We start from the raw sequence: 16238 nt of genomic DNA, 5'->3' as shown, positions 1-16238 counted from the left end.
TAAAAATATTTTTTTTGTTGTTTTTTTGTTTTTGTTTTTCGAGGTAGGGTTTCACTCTAGCCCAGGCTGACCTGGAATTCACTATGGAGTCTCAGGGTGGCCTCGATCTCATGGCAACCCTCCTACCTCTGCCTCCCGAGTGCTGGGATTAAAGGTGTGCGCCACCACGCCTGGCTAATATTTTCATTTTATTCAAGAGAAAGGAAAAGGAGAGAAAGTATAGACACACCAGGGCCACTTGCCACTAAAGATAAATTTCAGACGCATGTACCTCTTTGGGCATCTGGCTTTATGTGGGCACTGCACTGGGGAATTGAACCATGGCTGTCAGGGTTTACAAGTAAGTGTCTTTAATCACTGAGCCATCTCTCCAACCCTTGAAAGTATTTTTTATTTATTTGTGAGCACAGAGTACAAGAGCAAGAGCGAGAGAAAGAATAATTACGGCATCCCAGGGTGCCACTGCAAATGAGCTCTTGATGCATGTACCACTGTGTGCATCTGGCTTTAGGTGAGTACTGGGGTACTGAACTTGGCAGGTAGGCTTTGCAAGCAAGTGTTTCCAACTGCTGAGCCATGTCCCCAGCCCCTAGATCAAGTAATTGATACCTTGAGACTCTGGGAGGGAAGATCAGTTTTTCCCCAGTAGATGTTGTTTCCCTCGTCTCTGCTTCCAGTTAAGTTGCTCCACTTGCCTGGTCACTTGGTAGGTGTTATTCACAACATGATCAGAACATCTAGGGTAACCAAACAGCCCTTTGGTAGGAAGTAACATGATGAAAACAGAAAAATGTACTAAATGGTTCTCGGCTCAGTATCTCTGTCTGTAATCTCTTCACACTAGTAAATTTCCATATAAAAATACTTTCAGCTTCCTGTGGGAGCCTTTTCATGAAGAGACATGCCAAAGCCATTGCATGTATTGTATTGGAAACATTCTAATAAATATTTTGTTCTATAGGGAATATTAGCCAAGGCTCAAAAAATGGCAATTAAGAATACAACTAAAAAAAAAAAAAAAAAAAAAAAGAATACAAGTAAACCAGGCGTGGTGGCTCATGTCTTTAATCCCGGCACTTGGGGGGCAGAGGTAGGAGGAACGCCGTGAGTTTGAGGCCAGCCTGAGACTACAGAGTGAGTTCCAGGTCAGCCTGGGCTCGAGTGAGACCCTACCTCAAAACAAACAAAAAAGTGGGGGCTGGAGAGATGGCTTAGCAGTTAAGGTGCATGCCTGCAAAGCCTAAGGACCCAGGTTCAATTCTCCAGGTCCCACATAAGCCAGATGCATGTGGTGGCACATGCATCTAGAGCTCGTTTGCAGTGGCTAGAGGCCTTGCATGCCCATTCTCTCTGTCTCTCTCTCTCTTTCCCTCTCTCTGTCTCTAATAAGTAAATAAATATCTTTAAAACAAACAAACAAACAAAAAAAGAATACAACTAAAATAATTCTAGGTAAGACTTTGTCACTCATAATGAGCTGTCAAAGAAGGATATAAAGAGCCAGGCACAGTGGCACAACCTTAGATCCCAGCACTCAGAGGCAGAGGTAGGAGGATCGCCATGAGTTCAAGGCCAGCCTGGGCTAGAGTGAGACCCTATCTGTGGAAAAAGGAAGCAAACCAGCACAACCAAGGAAAGGATAGGAAGGTAATTAAAAGACAGCTGTGCCCTCTTCTCGTTTTCCTTCCCAATCGTTAGTCTTCCACATGCATCGTCTCCTTCCCTTCATGAACAGATCGAGGTATGGTAAATTCAGAAAACCTTTCTCCCCCCACCCCAACCTGCCCCCTTAAGAGCAAAGATGCTCTGGATAATCATCTTCAATCATGTTCTGATTCAGCTGGAAAGATTCAATTTGATGATTTTTCAAATTTGTGATGTTAGGATAGCAAAGATGCATGAGGTGGAAATAATACTTTACATTTTCTTTTTAATATATTATTTATTTATTTGAGAGAGAGGAAGAGAGGGAGAGAGAGAGACAGAGAGAGAGAGAATGGGCGCACCAGGGCATCCAGCCACTACAAACAAACTCCAGATGCGAGCGCCCCCTTGTGCATTTGGCTTACGTGGGCCCTGGGGAATGGAACCTGGGTCCTTTGGCTTTGCAGGCAAACACCTTAACCACTAATCCATCTCTCCAGCTCAATACTTTACATGTTAAACTGTGATATTTTCCCAGGACAACAGTAGATGGCACACAACTCTCCCAGGATCCTGGGCAGAGCAGAGAGCTGCCCCTCCCAATCAGCCTGACCACAGGAGAAGAACTGACCTTCTGCGGGTCACTGTGCCACCAAGTATGTCATTCTGAGGAGGAGGGATAGCAAAAACGCTTCCTTCCCTTTCTTCATTCCTTTATTTTTTTATTTTTTATTATTTTTATTTTTTTGAGGCAAGCCCAACAGACTGACCTTTTTTTTTTTTAACAAGAGAGAGAGAATTGGTGCACCAGGGCCTCCAGCCACTGTAATTGACACATGTGCCACCTTGTGCACATGTGTGACCTGTGTGCTGGCATCACTTTGTGCATCTTATGTGGGTCCTGGAGAGTTGAACATGAGTCCTTAGGCTTCAAAGGCAAGTGCCTTAACCGCTAAGCAATCTCCCCAGCTCTATTATTATTTTTGTTTTGTTTGTTTTGTTTTTCAAGGTAGAGCTTCACTCTAGCCCAGGCTGACCTGGAATTCACTATGTAGTCTCAGGGTGGCCTTGAACTCACAGCAATCCCCCTACCCCTGCCTCCAAGTGCTGGGATTAAAGGCGTGCACCACTATGCCTGGCTCAGCTCTATTATTTTTTAAAATAAATATTTATTTGAGAGAGAGAATGAATGGGCATTCCAGGGCCTCCTATGAACTCCAGGTACATGTGTCAATTTGTGCCCCTAGCTTTGGGTGCTGAGGAATCAAACCCAGGCCAGTAGGCTTTGTCAGCAAACACCTTGAGCAGCTGAGCCATCTCCTCAGTCCCATCTCTCTTCCTTTCCTCCAACAGGGTCTTACTATGTAGGCCAAGCTGGCCTTGAACTCCAGCTGCCCTCCAGCCTTAGCCTCCCAAACTGGGATTACTGACATGCACCACCATGCCCGGATTCCTAAATGCATTTTCAAAGTAAGGTATTTTCAACTTGACAACTTTCAACTTGGATCTATTGTGTGCTGTACCAGTTACCTGACTGTGGCTAAAATGAAATCAACCCCTGTCAGAAATCATCTTCAGGGAGGAAGCTTTTCTTTCGGCTTACAGCTCCAGGTTATGCCCAGTCCGCCATGCAGGGGAAGACACTAGGCACAAACCGAAGGCAGCCGGTCACATTCAGCGCAGAGAGGGAGCACAGATGTGAATGCTGGTGTCCACCCAGCTCTCTCCTGTTACACAGTGCCGTATTCCAGCCCAGGAAAGGGTGCTACCCACAGCTGAGGGTCTTCTCCCGTACTGGTAAGTGAATTCCAGGTCAGCCTGGGCTACAGTGAGACACTACCTCAAAAAAAAAAAAAAAAAAGAGAATGTCCCATTATAATTTATATAAAATAAAAATTAGGGATGGAGAGATGGCTTAGTGGTTAAGGCACCTGCCTAAAAAGCCAAAGGGTCCAGGTTTGATTTACCAGGACCCATGTAAGACAGATGCACAGGTGATGCATGTGTATGGAGTTGGTTCACAGTGGCTGAAGGCCCTGGCACACCCCTTCTCTCTCTCTCTCAAATAAATAACATAAATAAAAATTTAAAAATTAATTTAAGAAAGAATTTAATCTGCTATAATATGTATAGAATAAAATAAATTTTAAAAAACTGTGGAATATTGTATGTTAACTAGTGAAAATTTGCATGAAAATGGCATCATCAGGTTTAGCGGTTAAGGCGCTTGCATGCAAAGCCAAAGGACCCACAACGTTCGCCAGATGCACAAAGGGGTGCTCGCATCTGGAGTTCGTTTGCAGTGGCTGGAGGCCCTGGCGCACCCACTTTCTCACTCTCTCTATCTACCTCTTTCTCTCTCTCTCAAATAAATAAAAATAAAATATTAAAAAGAAAACAATATTAAAAAGAAAATAAGGGCTGGAGAGATGGCGTAGTGGTTAAGCGCTTGCCTGTGAAGCCTAAGGACCCCGGTTCGAGGCTCGGTTCCCCAGGTCCCACGTTAGCCAGATGCACAAGGAGGCGCACGCGTCTGGAGTTCGTTTGCAGAGGCTGGAAGCCCTGGCGCGCCCATTCTCTCTCTCTCCCTCTACCTGTCTTTCTCTCTGTGTCTGTCGCTCTCAAATAAATAAATAAAATTAAAAAAATAAATAAATAAATAAAAAATAAATAAAAAGAAAATAAGATGGAATCATCTGTTTTCTTCTATGCAAACAAGCTGTGAATAAGGAGTTTTATCTCTTAGAATAGCATCTCCAAAACACAGAGACCACTTGCTCCATAAAATATTCTAAACTTGGGCTGGAGAGATGGCTCAGTGGTTAAAGCATTTGCCTGCAAAGCCTAATGATCTGGGTTCGATTCCTTATACCCACATAAAGTCAGATGTACAAAATGGTGCATGTATCTGGAGTTCGTTTGCAACAACTGGAGGCCCTGCCATGCCCATTCTCTCTCTCTCAAATAAATAAACAAATTTAAAAGTATTCTAAATTTGGTGACCCAGTTACAGAAGGTGGTATGATATGAACCAGCAACAAGAAGATTTAAAAAACTATTGAAGAAAAAATAAAACTATTGGAACACGGGCTGGAGAGATGGTTTAGCACTTAAGGCCTGCAAAGCCAAAGGACCCAGGTTCAATTCCCTGGTACCAACATAAACCATATACATAAGGTGGTGCATGTGTCTAGAGTTCGTTTACAGTATCTGAAGGCCCTGGTGCACCTATATCAAATAAAGTGAATAAATTTAAAAAATTGCTGAAATACAAAACTACCTGCTACTTACTAGTACGGGAGAAACACCAAGCAGCGTGGGTGGCCATCTGAGATTTCCTAGAGAGAAAGGCTCCCATTGAACAGGAGACAGTGATGCACTAAGTCAGTTTAGCCATCTCCCTCCCACAGCACCCTGTCTCTTAAAGTCCAGCTGCCAGCTAGCAGGTGGGCTGAAATCAACTTATGTGGATAAACTAAACATCCAAGCAATGTAATCGCAGGATGCCATCGGAGGTTGATCTGGTTGGGTGCTCACGAAGGAGGCTCTGTGATGACCTGTGGGAATTCTCCCTGCTGACCGAGGCAGGCCCTAGGGCATGCTGCCTGCATACCTTATGCTGAAATCCGTGAAATGTAGATCAGTAGCTGGGCCTTTAAAACAGACCTCCAGGGGCTCGAGGGATGGCTTAGCGATTAGGGCGTTTGCCTGTAAAGCCAAAGGATCCCGGTTTGATTCTCCAAGACCTACCTAAGCCAGATGTACAAGGTGGCACATGCATCTGGAGTTCATTTGAAGTGGCTGGAGGCCCTGGCGCATCCATTCTCCCCTTCTCTCTTTCTCTCTCTCTGCCTCTTTCTCTCTTTCAAATAAATAACTAAAATGTATTTTAAAAAATAACAGACCTTCAGAGAGAATCCCTCGCTAGTCTCTGGAGAAGAAAAGTGGGCTTATACAACAACAACAACAAAAAAAACTAGGCACACCCACTTTGCTCACACTCTTAGTTGGAAAATCTGTTTTATTTGACAGATGGCAGAGAAAACAGAGGAGAGCCAAGATCCATCAATAAAACGAGAAGATAGTCGACTGGCCACCATGAGACATGCCACCTCTAGCACCTCTTCCAGGCCCCAGGAGAAACTTCAGAAGAAGTGGCAACATGAATACTACTCTTAGGACTAGCCTGACAACCAGCTCCGAGACAATGGTGACAGATACAGTGATCAATCCAAACCCATCAAAGCAGACATACAGACCTCAGGGAACTCAACACTAAACCAGGCTGTCAAGGGGCCTGCCATGGCTCAGGGAACATTGCAGAAGAGGGGCCAGAAAGACTGTAAGAGTCACGGAGTGGGTAGGAATACCTTGAGGTACCATCCTCCACCACCTCACAGGGACTGACTGAGGCCTTCATGACCCCACAGTAAATACCATAATCCCACTGAGGAGAGCCCCCAGGGAAACGAGAACAGGGGTGAGGGGATAAAAAGGCATAACCTGGGCTGGAGGGATGGCTTAGCGGTTAAGGCATTTGCGTGAAAAGCCAAAGGACCCAGGTTGAATTCCCCAGGACCCGCATGAGCCAGATGTACAAAGGGGTGAACAGGTCTGGAGTTTGCAGTGGTTGGAGGCCCTGATGTGCCCATTCTCTCTCTCTCTCTCCTTCTCCCTTTCCCTCTCCCTCTTTCTCTGTCAAATAAATAAATAAAAATTATACACACACACACACATACACACACACACACACACACACACACACATAGAGAGAGAGAGCATAACCTGTTATATAAAATAAAAAGTAAAAGCAAGTAAAGCCAACAAACAGGCCGGGCGTGGTGGCACAGCCTTTAATCCCAGCACTAGGGAGGCAGAGGTAAGTGGATCACCGTGAGTTCGAGGCCACCCTGAGACTACATAGTGAATTCCAGGTCAGCCTGGACTATAGTGAGACCCTCCCTCGAAGAACAAACAAACCGAAGAACAAAACCAGACCTTCTTCCGCTGCGATTTTAACGTTGTGTGCAGGGATAGATAAGTGACAGGCTGAATCTACTGCTTTAGAGACATGGATCTGTGATCGGCTGTCTTTTCCGTTTACCGACATATGTGACCTCAGTCACATAGAAGCCACTGGCAACACAGCATTTGTGGGGACAGGGGGCTGTTGGAAGGACCACCTGGGACTAGGGCTGAGGAGTCCCAGGTGTCTCCAGTACACAAGTCCCGGAGCTTGGCCTCCCGAGCACAGCGTGGCCACCATGCCGCCCCACCAGGGGAAGTTTCAGGGTGCACTGCACGCTAATGTGAATGCTTGAAACAAAGATTCCATAATCCAAAAGTTCCCCAACAGGTTAAGACACTCAAAAATCACAGAGAGAAGGGTGTGGGGAGATGGCTCAGTGGTCAAAAGTGCTGGCTTGCAAAGCCAGCTGACCTGGAGTTCAATTTCCCAGCCAACCACATAATCCAATCAAGCATTCAATTGCCATGGCAGGAGATGCTGGTGTAAACACACACACACACACACACACACACACACACACACACACACCACACAAATAAATAATTTTTTTAAAGTTAAAAAAAGAAAGCCGGGCATGGTGGCATACACCTTTAATTCCAGCACTCAAGAGGCTGAGGAAGGAGGATTATTGCAAGTTTGAGGCCAGCCTGAGACTACAAGTGAATTCCAGGTCAGCCTAGGCTTGAGTGAGACCCTACCTCAAGAAAACTGAGCTACATACCCACCCGACCCTGAGAGTAAGAAAAAAAAAGTAAGCTATTGAATTGGACACAATTCTATAACCTGGTAAAATAAGAATGTATTTCCACTGATACATTTATATTTTTGTCTCATATTACTGGTTTCCTGGTTTCTTTGAATTTCCCTTCCATTCTTCCTTTCATGCATCACTCTGGGCTTTTATTTATTTCTTTGGAGGGGGAAAAAAAAAATCTAAGTATTTCTTTGGTTGGCCATTGTATCTACACAGGGGAAACTGCTACCATCATGTTATAAAAACCATACATCAGGGCCGGAGAGATGGCTTAGCGGTTAAACGCTTGCCTGTGAAGCCTAAGGACCCCGGTTCGAGGCTCGATTCCCCAGGCCCCACATTAGCCAGATGTACAAGGGGGGCACGCATCTGGAATTCGTTTGCAGTGGCATCCTCTCTCTGTCTGCCTCTTTCTCTCTCTGTCTAATGCCCTCAAATAAATAAAAAAAAAAAAAAAACACAAAAAAAACATACAGCATCTGGGAGGCTGAGGTAAAAAGATTGCCACACATTGAAGCCTGGGTTACAGTGTAAGACCCTGTTTCACAAAACAACAACAACAACAAAAACAAACAAACAAAAACACCACTCTGGGCCTGGCTTGGTGGCACACACCTTTAATGCCGGCACTGCAGAGGCAGTGAGTTTAAGGCCATCTTGGGACGACAGAGTGCGTTGCAAATCAGCCTGGCTTAGAGTGAGATCCTACCTCCAAAAACAAAACAAAACGAAGGAAACTCTAGGGCTGAGGAGATGGCTCCGTGGCTAAAGGTGCAAAGTGGGACAGCCTGGGTTCCATTTCCCAGAACCTACGTAAAGCCAGATGAACAAAGGCAGCGCATGTGTCTTGCGTGTTTACAGTGGCAAGCTGCCCTGTTGCACCCATCCTATCTCCTCTCTCTCCCTCTCTCTCTCATAAATAAACTCCAGTCCCACAAAATAAGGAAGGAAGAGAAGGAGCGAAGGAAGAAGGAAGGGAAGGAGGGAGGGAGGGAGGGGAGAGGAGATAAGATGTCGTTCTTCAGCAAACACCTCTTGGTAGAGTCTCGGCAAGCTCTTACTCGTGCTGGAATCACCGCGGTCCCTGATGTGTTCTGACTCCCCTTTCTGGAACCCTTCCTCCTTGGCCATTCCACTGCAGAGGTAGGGAAAGGCCAAGGGACATCTAGGGAGGGGCTTCAATGACTGCTGGGTGAGTTTACAAAAGTGGGTTTTCACCCATTCTCGCTCGCTCTCTCCATTTCTCTCCGACTCTTATTTTCCTTGAAGCTGCAATTAATTAGTACATCTGAGGCTACTACCATCATTTGGAAGTATTTACTCCAATTAAAGAAAAAAAAAAGCTAGCTGGGCGTGGTGGTGCATGCCTTTAATCCCAGCATTTGGGAAGCAGAGGCAGGAGGATTGTCGTGAGTTAGAGGCCACCCTGAGACTCCACAGTGAATTCCAGGTCAGCCTGGGCTAGACTGAGATCCTAGCTAAAAAAATAAAAAACCTATTTAGCCTTGGGGCTGGAGAGATGGCTAAGCAGTTAAAGTGCTAACTTGCAAAGCCTAATGACTTGAGTTCGATTCCCCAGTATCCACATAAAGCCAGATGCATAAAGTAGCATTAATGTATCTGGAGTTTGTTTGCAGCGGCTGGAGATCCTAGTGTGCCCATTCTCTTTGTCTGTCTCCCTTCTCTCTCTCTCTCTCTGCTTGCAAATAAATAACTAAAAATATTTTCTTAAAAACAATTTTATGGTAGCATATGCCTTTAACCACAGCACTCCAGATGATCACAGTGAGTTCAAGGCCAGCCTGGAGAATACAGAGTGAGCTCCAGATCAGCGTAGGCTACAGTAAGACCCTGCTTTAAAAAAAATCAATTTATGCTGGGCATGGTGGCGCACGCCTTTAATCCCGGCACTGGGGAGGCAGAAGTAGGAGGATCGCCATGAGTTTGAGGCCACCCTGGGATTACATAGTGAATTCCAGGGCTGCCAGGGCCACACTACCTTGGAAAAAAAAAAAAAAAAAACACTATTTAGTAGTTAAATTCTTTCCCCGTTATGCTCCCCAGGAACCTAGAATTTGTAAGCTAAAAATTAGTGAATTTGACCACAGGGGTCCCCGTGTGTTAACGTATGGTTAATAATTACATGCATTTTAATGTCTAGAATCCTAGTCCTGGCCAAAGCACTTTAAATAGCAAAGTGCATGGTATGTTTCATGAAAGATCACACCCAGTGATTAAGCTGACCAATGAGGTTTCCATAATGGGGTCACCCTCTGAGGGACATCCACCCATACATGTGACCTGAAGCATGATGTGGGAACCCATGACATTTCTGCACAAGAAAGTATGCCCATTTCAGACTTTCTCCTTTTCTCTCCTCCTCCTCAGTCCTCCTGAGGTTCCCCCACATTCAGAAGAAGCAAAACATATCCAAATTCACCATAAAAGAGATGCCGAGCCAGACGCACAGAGTGGCGCCTGCATCTGGAGTTTGTCTGCAGTAGAAGGAGAGGCTAGTGCACCCCTATCCATTCTCCCTCCATCTCTGCTTGCAAGTAACTTTGTAAAAAATTTAAATTCTTGAGAGCTGGGCGTGGTGGCTCACTCGGGAGGCAGAGGTAGGAGGATCTCCATGAGTTCGAGACCACCCTGAGATACATAGTGAATTCCAGGTCAGCCTGGGCTAGAGTGAGACCGTACCTGGAAAAACTAAAAATAAATAAATAAAATGCATGAAAATGAGAAATAAGAACATGAATCCTTTTCCTTCATACCTTAGGACCTCTGGTCAGTCTCATATTTTTTTGACAGTGGTCCATCAAAGAAAGGGCCATCTTTTCCCTAAAACATATAAAGCCCTATTTATTTTTTAAAATATTTTTATTTATATTTATTTATTTGAGAGAGGAAAAGAGGCACAGTGAGAGAGAGAGCGAGAGAGAGAGAGAGAGAGAATAGGTGCACAAGGGCTTCTAGCCACTGCAACCGAACTCCAGATAAATGCGCCACCTTGTGCATCTGGCTTACGTGGGCCCTGGGGCATCTAACAGAGGTCCTTTAGCTTTGCAGGCAAGCGCCTTAACCACTAAGCCATCTCTCCAGCCCCTAAAGCCCTATTTAAATACATCTGAGAAGTCCTATCTTTTGTTTGTTTGTTTGTTTTGTCAAGGTAGGGTCTCGCTCTAGCTCAGGCTGACCTGGAATTCGCTATGCAGTTTCAGGCCTTGAACTCACAGCAATCCTCCTACCTCTGCCTCCGAGTGCCGGGATTAAAGGCGCGTGCCACCCCGCCCGGCAGGAATTCCATCTTGAGAGTTTGTTCCCTCAGGGAAGAGCAGTCCTACACCCTTGACCAAAGAAGGACCTCTACCAGGGAGGGTGGCCATTGTCAAGAGAGGCGCACATGGAGTGGGGAGAGAAGGGGCCACCTGCCCTAGCCAGCCACACCAGCAGAATTAACCCTGGCAATCCACAGGGTGACAGATGTCACAGCCGGATCACCCTTGCGCCCAAAGGCTCCTGTCTTGTCAGAGTGCTGTGCAGGTCTCTGAGACACACCAAGAAACGACTAAACCGTGACAGCCTTTTATTCAAAGCTTCAAAATAGAACATGTATTTACCTCAGAGTTAACAACATCCATTGGTCTTTTCTTGATTTCTCCAATGTCCAAGTAACTGGGGGAAAACAAACAAACAAACAAACAAACAGTAAGGCTTGTTTTTCAGGTCTGAAGTCAGTTATGTAAATTTCTTTTTAGACATTATTAAAAAGTAAGGCCAGGGCGTGGTGGCGCATGACTTTAATCCCAGCATTTGGGAGGCAGAGGTAGGAGGATCGTCATGAGTTCCAGGCCACCCTGAGACGACACAGTGAATTCCAGGTCAGCCTGAGCTAGAGTGAGACCCTACCTTGAAAAAAAAAAATGGAGGCCAGGGCTGGAGAGATGTATCAGTGGTTAAAGGCGCTTGCTTGCAAAGCCTGATGGCATAGGTTTGATCCCCCCGTGCCTACGTAAAGCCAAATGCACAAAGCGCTGCACATGCCTGGCATTCATTTGCAGTGGCAGTAGACCCTGGAGCACCTATTCTCATCTCTCTGTCTCTCTACTTACAAATAACTAATAAATAAAAATATTTTAAACATTTCATCCTGGATTATAGAGAAAGGCAAAAAAAAAAAAATTCCAAATCTAGCAACTTTCTCATGAATATCATAAAGAGTCAGAGATGGATCCGATAGCTCAATAAAATATATCAATAACTATAGTTGCCAAGTTGTCAAAAAAAAAAAAGTTAACAAATTAGAATTATCCTTCACTACGGAAATGTGTTCATGGTGGATGACACTGCTGTTTTGGACAGAATGACTGAGTTCACTGGTTTCTCTAAAAACAAGCCTACATTTCCCCTGTATCAACAGTAGTCATAGGGCTGGACAGACGGCTTAACAGTAAAGGCGCTTGCTTGCCTGTGAAACCTAAGGACCCATGTTTGACTCTCCAGATCCCATGTAAGCCAGATGCACAGAGGTGAGGCAAGTGCAAGGTGGCACATGCCCACTAGGTGGCAGATGTGTTTGGAGTTCAATTTCAGTGGCTGAGGCCCTGGCATGCCAATTCTCTCTCTCTCTTCCTCCCTCTCAAATAAAACAAATAAAAATAAAATGAAATGAAACAGTTATAGAGACAGGGCAACGCTTCATCATAGCAGTAAAATGGCTCTTTTGTCAATTTGCAGGTGCCACTGTCTCTAGCATAATGCCAAAACACTCACATGTGCAGGGAGCCTTCTATTTTAAGTCCTGAATATCTCTGACAAGAGTAATGGAGGTGAGGCAACGCCAAAATTGCACAAGGAAAGTTTTAGGGAAAGGAATTTCTGCTATAAAGTAAAGGTTTAATCGCTACCTGAAGTTTAGATATGGTTTCAAAAATATTAGAACTGGGATGGAGGGATGGCTTAGTGGTTAAGGCGTTGGCCTGCAAAGCCAAAAGACCCAGGTTCGATTCCCCAGTATGCACAAAAAGCCAGATGCACAAGGTGTTGCATTCATTTGGAGTCCATTTGCAGCGGCAGGAGAGGCCCTGGCATGCCCATTCTCACTCATACTCTTATTCTCTCTCTCTCTCTCTCTCTCTCTCTTTTTAAGGGAAGTTTCTGAAAAGGACAAAATCAATTGAGATATATCCCTCACCCTTCATAAAGGAATGCCTGGCATCACACAGAAGAAAACAACCTAGAACTCAGCTTACACTTAGCGAGGAAGGGTAATATTCAAGAATCTCGGCGATATATAGGAAAATGTTTACACACGCACACGCATGCGCGCGCGCGCACACACACACACACACACACACACACACACACACACATATACAACCACAGGCATAGATTTATGATAATTACTTTTTCCTATCCTGGGGCCCAAGGTGTGTTTTAATTAAAAATACCCTATTTTATAACTATACAATATAGATTCACCATATGATTCAGCAATTTCGCTCCTAGGTACATACCCAAAAGAAATGAAGACTTGTAAACAAATGTTCACAGCAGCATTGTTCCTAAGAACCCAAAAGTGAAACAGACCAAGAATTGATCAACTGCTTAATGGACAAGGAAAACGTGCTATGTCTATGCCACGGGATATTATTCAACGAGAAAACCATGGCCTATTCGCATATGCGACAACGCAGTACGGTTAGAAAAAAAGCCAGACATAAAAGGCCACGCGTTGTACCAGTGTATTAAGGGACAAGGTACAGACAGTGCAGAGGAGGGATGACTCAGTGACAGGAGGAAGGGGACGTGGGGAGGGGTGAGTTTCCTCAGGGGGAGCACTTGAAACGTTCTGAAAGTAGCTGGTAGTGATGATTGTTGGTGCAGCTCCCAGAATACACTTGAAATCACTGAAATGAGGTGAATTTTATGATACCTAACGTATATATCCATGCAGACATTAAAAAAAAAGATGCTGGGCGTGGTGGCGCACGCCTTTGATCCCAGCACTCAGGAGGCAGAGGTAGGAGGATCACTGTGAGTTCGAGGCCACCCTGAGACTACATAGTGAATCCCAGGTCAGCCTGCACTAGAGGGTGACACCACTTCGTAAAACCAAAAAAAAAAAAAAGGGATATGAAATTTTACCTGTTCAGTATTATCTATACCCACCAAGTTTCCATTTCCAACCAACTGTACCTGCCTTTCTTTCTTTCTCTCTCTTTCTTTCCTTTTTAAAAAGTTTTCATTTATTTGTGAGTGGAGAGGACGGGCCTGCCAGGGCCTCTTGCTGTGGCCGCTCTGAACAAACTTTCATGCAGCACTTTATGCATCTAGCTTTACGCGAGTTCTGGGCAACTGAACCCAGGCCAGTGCGCTTTGGGAGGAAGCGCCTTTAACCCCAGGTGATTAAGGAACTGGCTGCCCTTCTAATTTTTAGGCACTAATTTTAAGCCAGTGCCTGCTGCTACCCACGTGGCACTAACTCCTCGTTTTCAACCTCCCCCCCCCACCGCCCCACCCAACCCACCCAACCCCATCACCAAGCCTCAGCCCCTCGCTGCGCCCCGGGGGAGGAGGAGGGGCCCTGGGCCGCGTCTCTGGGGGGTCGGGGGGGGGGATCGGAGCACTCACTTGAGTTTCTTGAAGCCCTCCTGGCCCGCAGCCACGTAGTTGCCGCCGCTCTCGATCTGGTCCAGCTTCCGGATGCGGTGACCCGTCCTCGGGGTGTAGATGTTCCTGACCGCGCCGAAGGGCGCCTGGACGCCGCCGGTCACCTCCTTGAGGAAGAGCTCGAAGCTGGACACCTTCTTCTCGTGGATGACGACGCGGCGTCCGGTGAAGAAGGGGTCCCCGTTGCGGTACACCAGCACCCTCTTCACCACGGGCTGCGACAGGTAGCTGGGGCCCGAGCCGGGACCGCTCATCTTGCCGCTCGCCGCCCGGACCGCCTCCTGCGAACCAGAGCCCAGCGCGGCTCACGGCCGGCTCGGGAGGCCGGGGAGGGGCTGGGCGCCGGGGTCCTCCCCGCCGGGACGCGCCCCCGCCGCCCCCCCTGCAGCGGGTACCAGGTCGGGTCTCGCCCCGCGGGCGCGCACAGCCAATCAGCGCTCGCCGTGCGCGCGCGGCGCCCACCTGCCCCGCGGCGCAGCATCCCGCCCCCCGCCCCCCGGGTGCGCAGCCTTTCAATCCCAGCCCCGGGCTGCGACCCCAAGGACAGCAGTAACCGCGCCGCCCGCATCACGCTCAACCCCTCTCGCCTGTTTGCAAACACCTTCCACTTTCTTCTCTTTCCGCCCCTACCCTAGTCTGGGCGCCCTCACACCTCCATCTCATCTTTCCAACAACCCCCCCCCCCCAAAAAAAAATAATAAAGCAATTCAGGAGGCAGAGGTGAGAGAGGTTAGCTGTGAGTTCGAGACCAGCCGGGAACTACAGAGTGAGCTCCAAGTCAGCCTGGGCTAGAGTGAGACCCTACCTCAAAAAAAAAAAAAAAATTAAGAGGTGGGAGGGTGGACTGTAGAAATGGTTTAGCGGTTAAGGCGCTTGCCTGCGACCCTAAAGACTCAGGTTCGATTCCTCAGAACCCACGTAAGCCAGATCAGGCGCATGCGTCGGAAGTTTGTTTGCACAGGCCCTGGCGGGCCCATTCTCTCTCTCTCTCTCTCTCTCATAAATAAATCAAATTTAAATTAAAAAAAAAGCAATTCAGAGCTTGGCTGGATTTGGTTTCCCCGGATTTTTCTTATTTTTAAAATGCATTGAGGGACCTGAAGAGATGGCTCAGCTGCTAAAGGCGTTTGTTTGCCAAGTCTGACGACCCGGGTTCAGTTCTCCAGTGCCCATGTAACGCCAGATGCACAAGGTGGTGCTTGAGTCTGGAGTTCCTTTGCAGCAGCAGGAAGCCCAGGCACACCCATTCATTCATATTCATTCTCTATCTGTCTCTAATAAGAATTTATGCGCAGGGTATGGTGGCACCCGCCTTTAGTCCCAACGCTTGGGAGGCAGAGGTAGGAGGATCGCCCTGAGTTGGAGGCCACTCTGAGACTACATAGTGAATTCCAGGTCAGCCTGGACTAGAGTGAGACCCTACCTCGAAAAACCAAAAGGAAGGAAGGAAGGAGGGAAGGAAGGAAGGAAGGAAGGAAGGAAGGAAGGAAGGAAGGAAGGAAGGAAGGAAGGAAGGAAGGAAGGAAGGAGAAGGGCAAGGGCAAGGGCAAGGGCAAGGGGAAGGGGAAGGGGAAGGGGAAGGGAAGGGAAGGGAAGGGAAGGGAAGGGAGGGAGGGGAGGGAGGGGAGGGAGGGGAGGGAGGGAGGGAGGGAGGGAGGGAAGGAAGGAAGGAAGGAAGGAAGGAAAGGAGAAACCGGAGAGATGGCTTAGCGGTTCAGGCACGGGCCTGTGATGTCTAAGGACCTAGGTTCGATTCCCCAGATCCCACATAAGCCAGATGCACGTAGTGGCGCATGTGTCTGGAGTTCGTTTGCAGTGGATAGAGACCCTGGAGCATCCATTCTCTCTCTAATAAATAAATAAAGAAAATAAAAACAATTTAATGTGGTAGCATACACCTGTAGTCTCGTCAATTGGACTGAGGCAGGAGGACTCCCCCGATTTGGGGGAGAGCCTAGATTACATACATAATGTGTTCCAGGCCAGCCTGGGCTGCAGGGTAAAATCTGGTCTCAAAATTCGAAAATGGAGCGGGGTATGGTGGTGCACGCTTTTAATTCCAGCACTTGGGAGGCAGAGGTAGGAGGATCACCGTGAGTTCGAGGCCAGCCTGAGACTACATAGTGAATTCCAGGTCAG

General features: G+C 46.9%; 1 protein-coding gene across 4 annotated transcripts in view; it reads right to left on the bottom strand.

Moving 5' to 3' along the window:
* The window catches only part of Dcdc2 (doublecortin domain containing 2), a 65862-nt gene extending 51458 nt beyond the window's left edge, over nt 1-14404 (bottom strand). For 2 of the 4 annotated variants that reach the window (XM_045132683.1, XM_045132685.1), the window contains exons 1-3: nt 14061-14404; nt 12944-12991; nt 11048-11102 (exon numbers count right to left, since the gene is read on the bottom strand). In XM_045132683.1, coding sequence (XP_044988618.1) covers nt 11048-11102; nt 12944-12991; nt 14061-14353 — 396 coding nt within the window. In that variant the 5' untranslated portion in view covers nt 14354-14404. The remainder of the gene's footprint in view (nt 1-11047; nt 11103-12943; nt 12992-14060) is intronic. The other 2 variants (XM_045132684.1, XM_045132686.1) reach the window with 1 other exon arrangement.
* Nucleotides 14405-16238: the final 1834 nt, after the last annotated feature.

The sequence above is a fragment of the Jaculus jaculus genome, chromosome 13, assembly GCF_020740685.1.
Source record: "Jaculus jaculus isolate mJacJac1 chromosome 13, mJacJac1.mat.Y.cur, whole genome shotgun sequence".
NCBI lineage: Eukaryota > Metazoa > Chordata > Mammalia > Rodentia > Dipodidae > Jaculus > Jaculus jaculus.
This window is presented reverse-complemented; position numbering and strand designations above follow the sequence as displayed.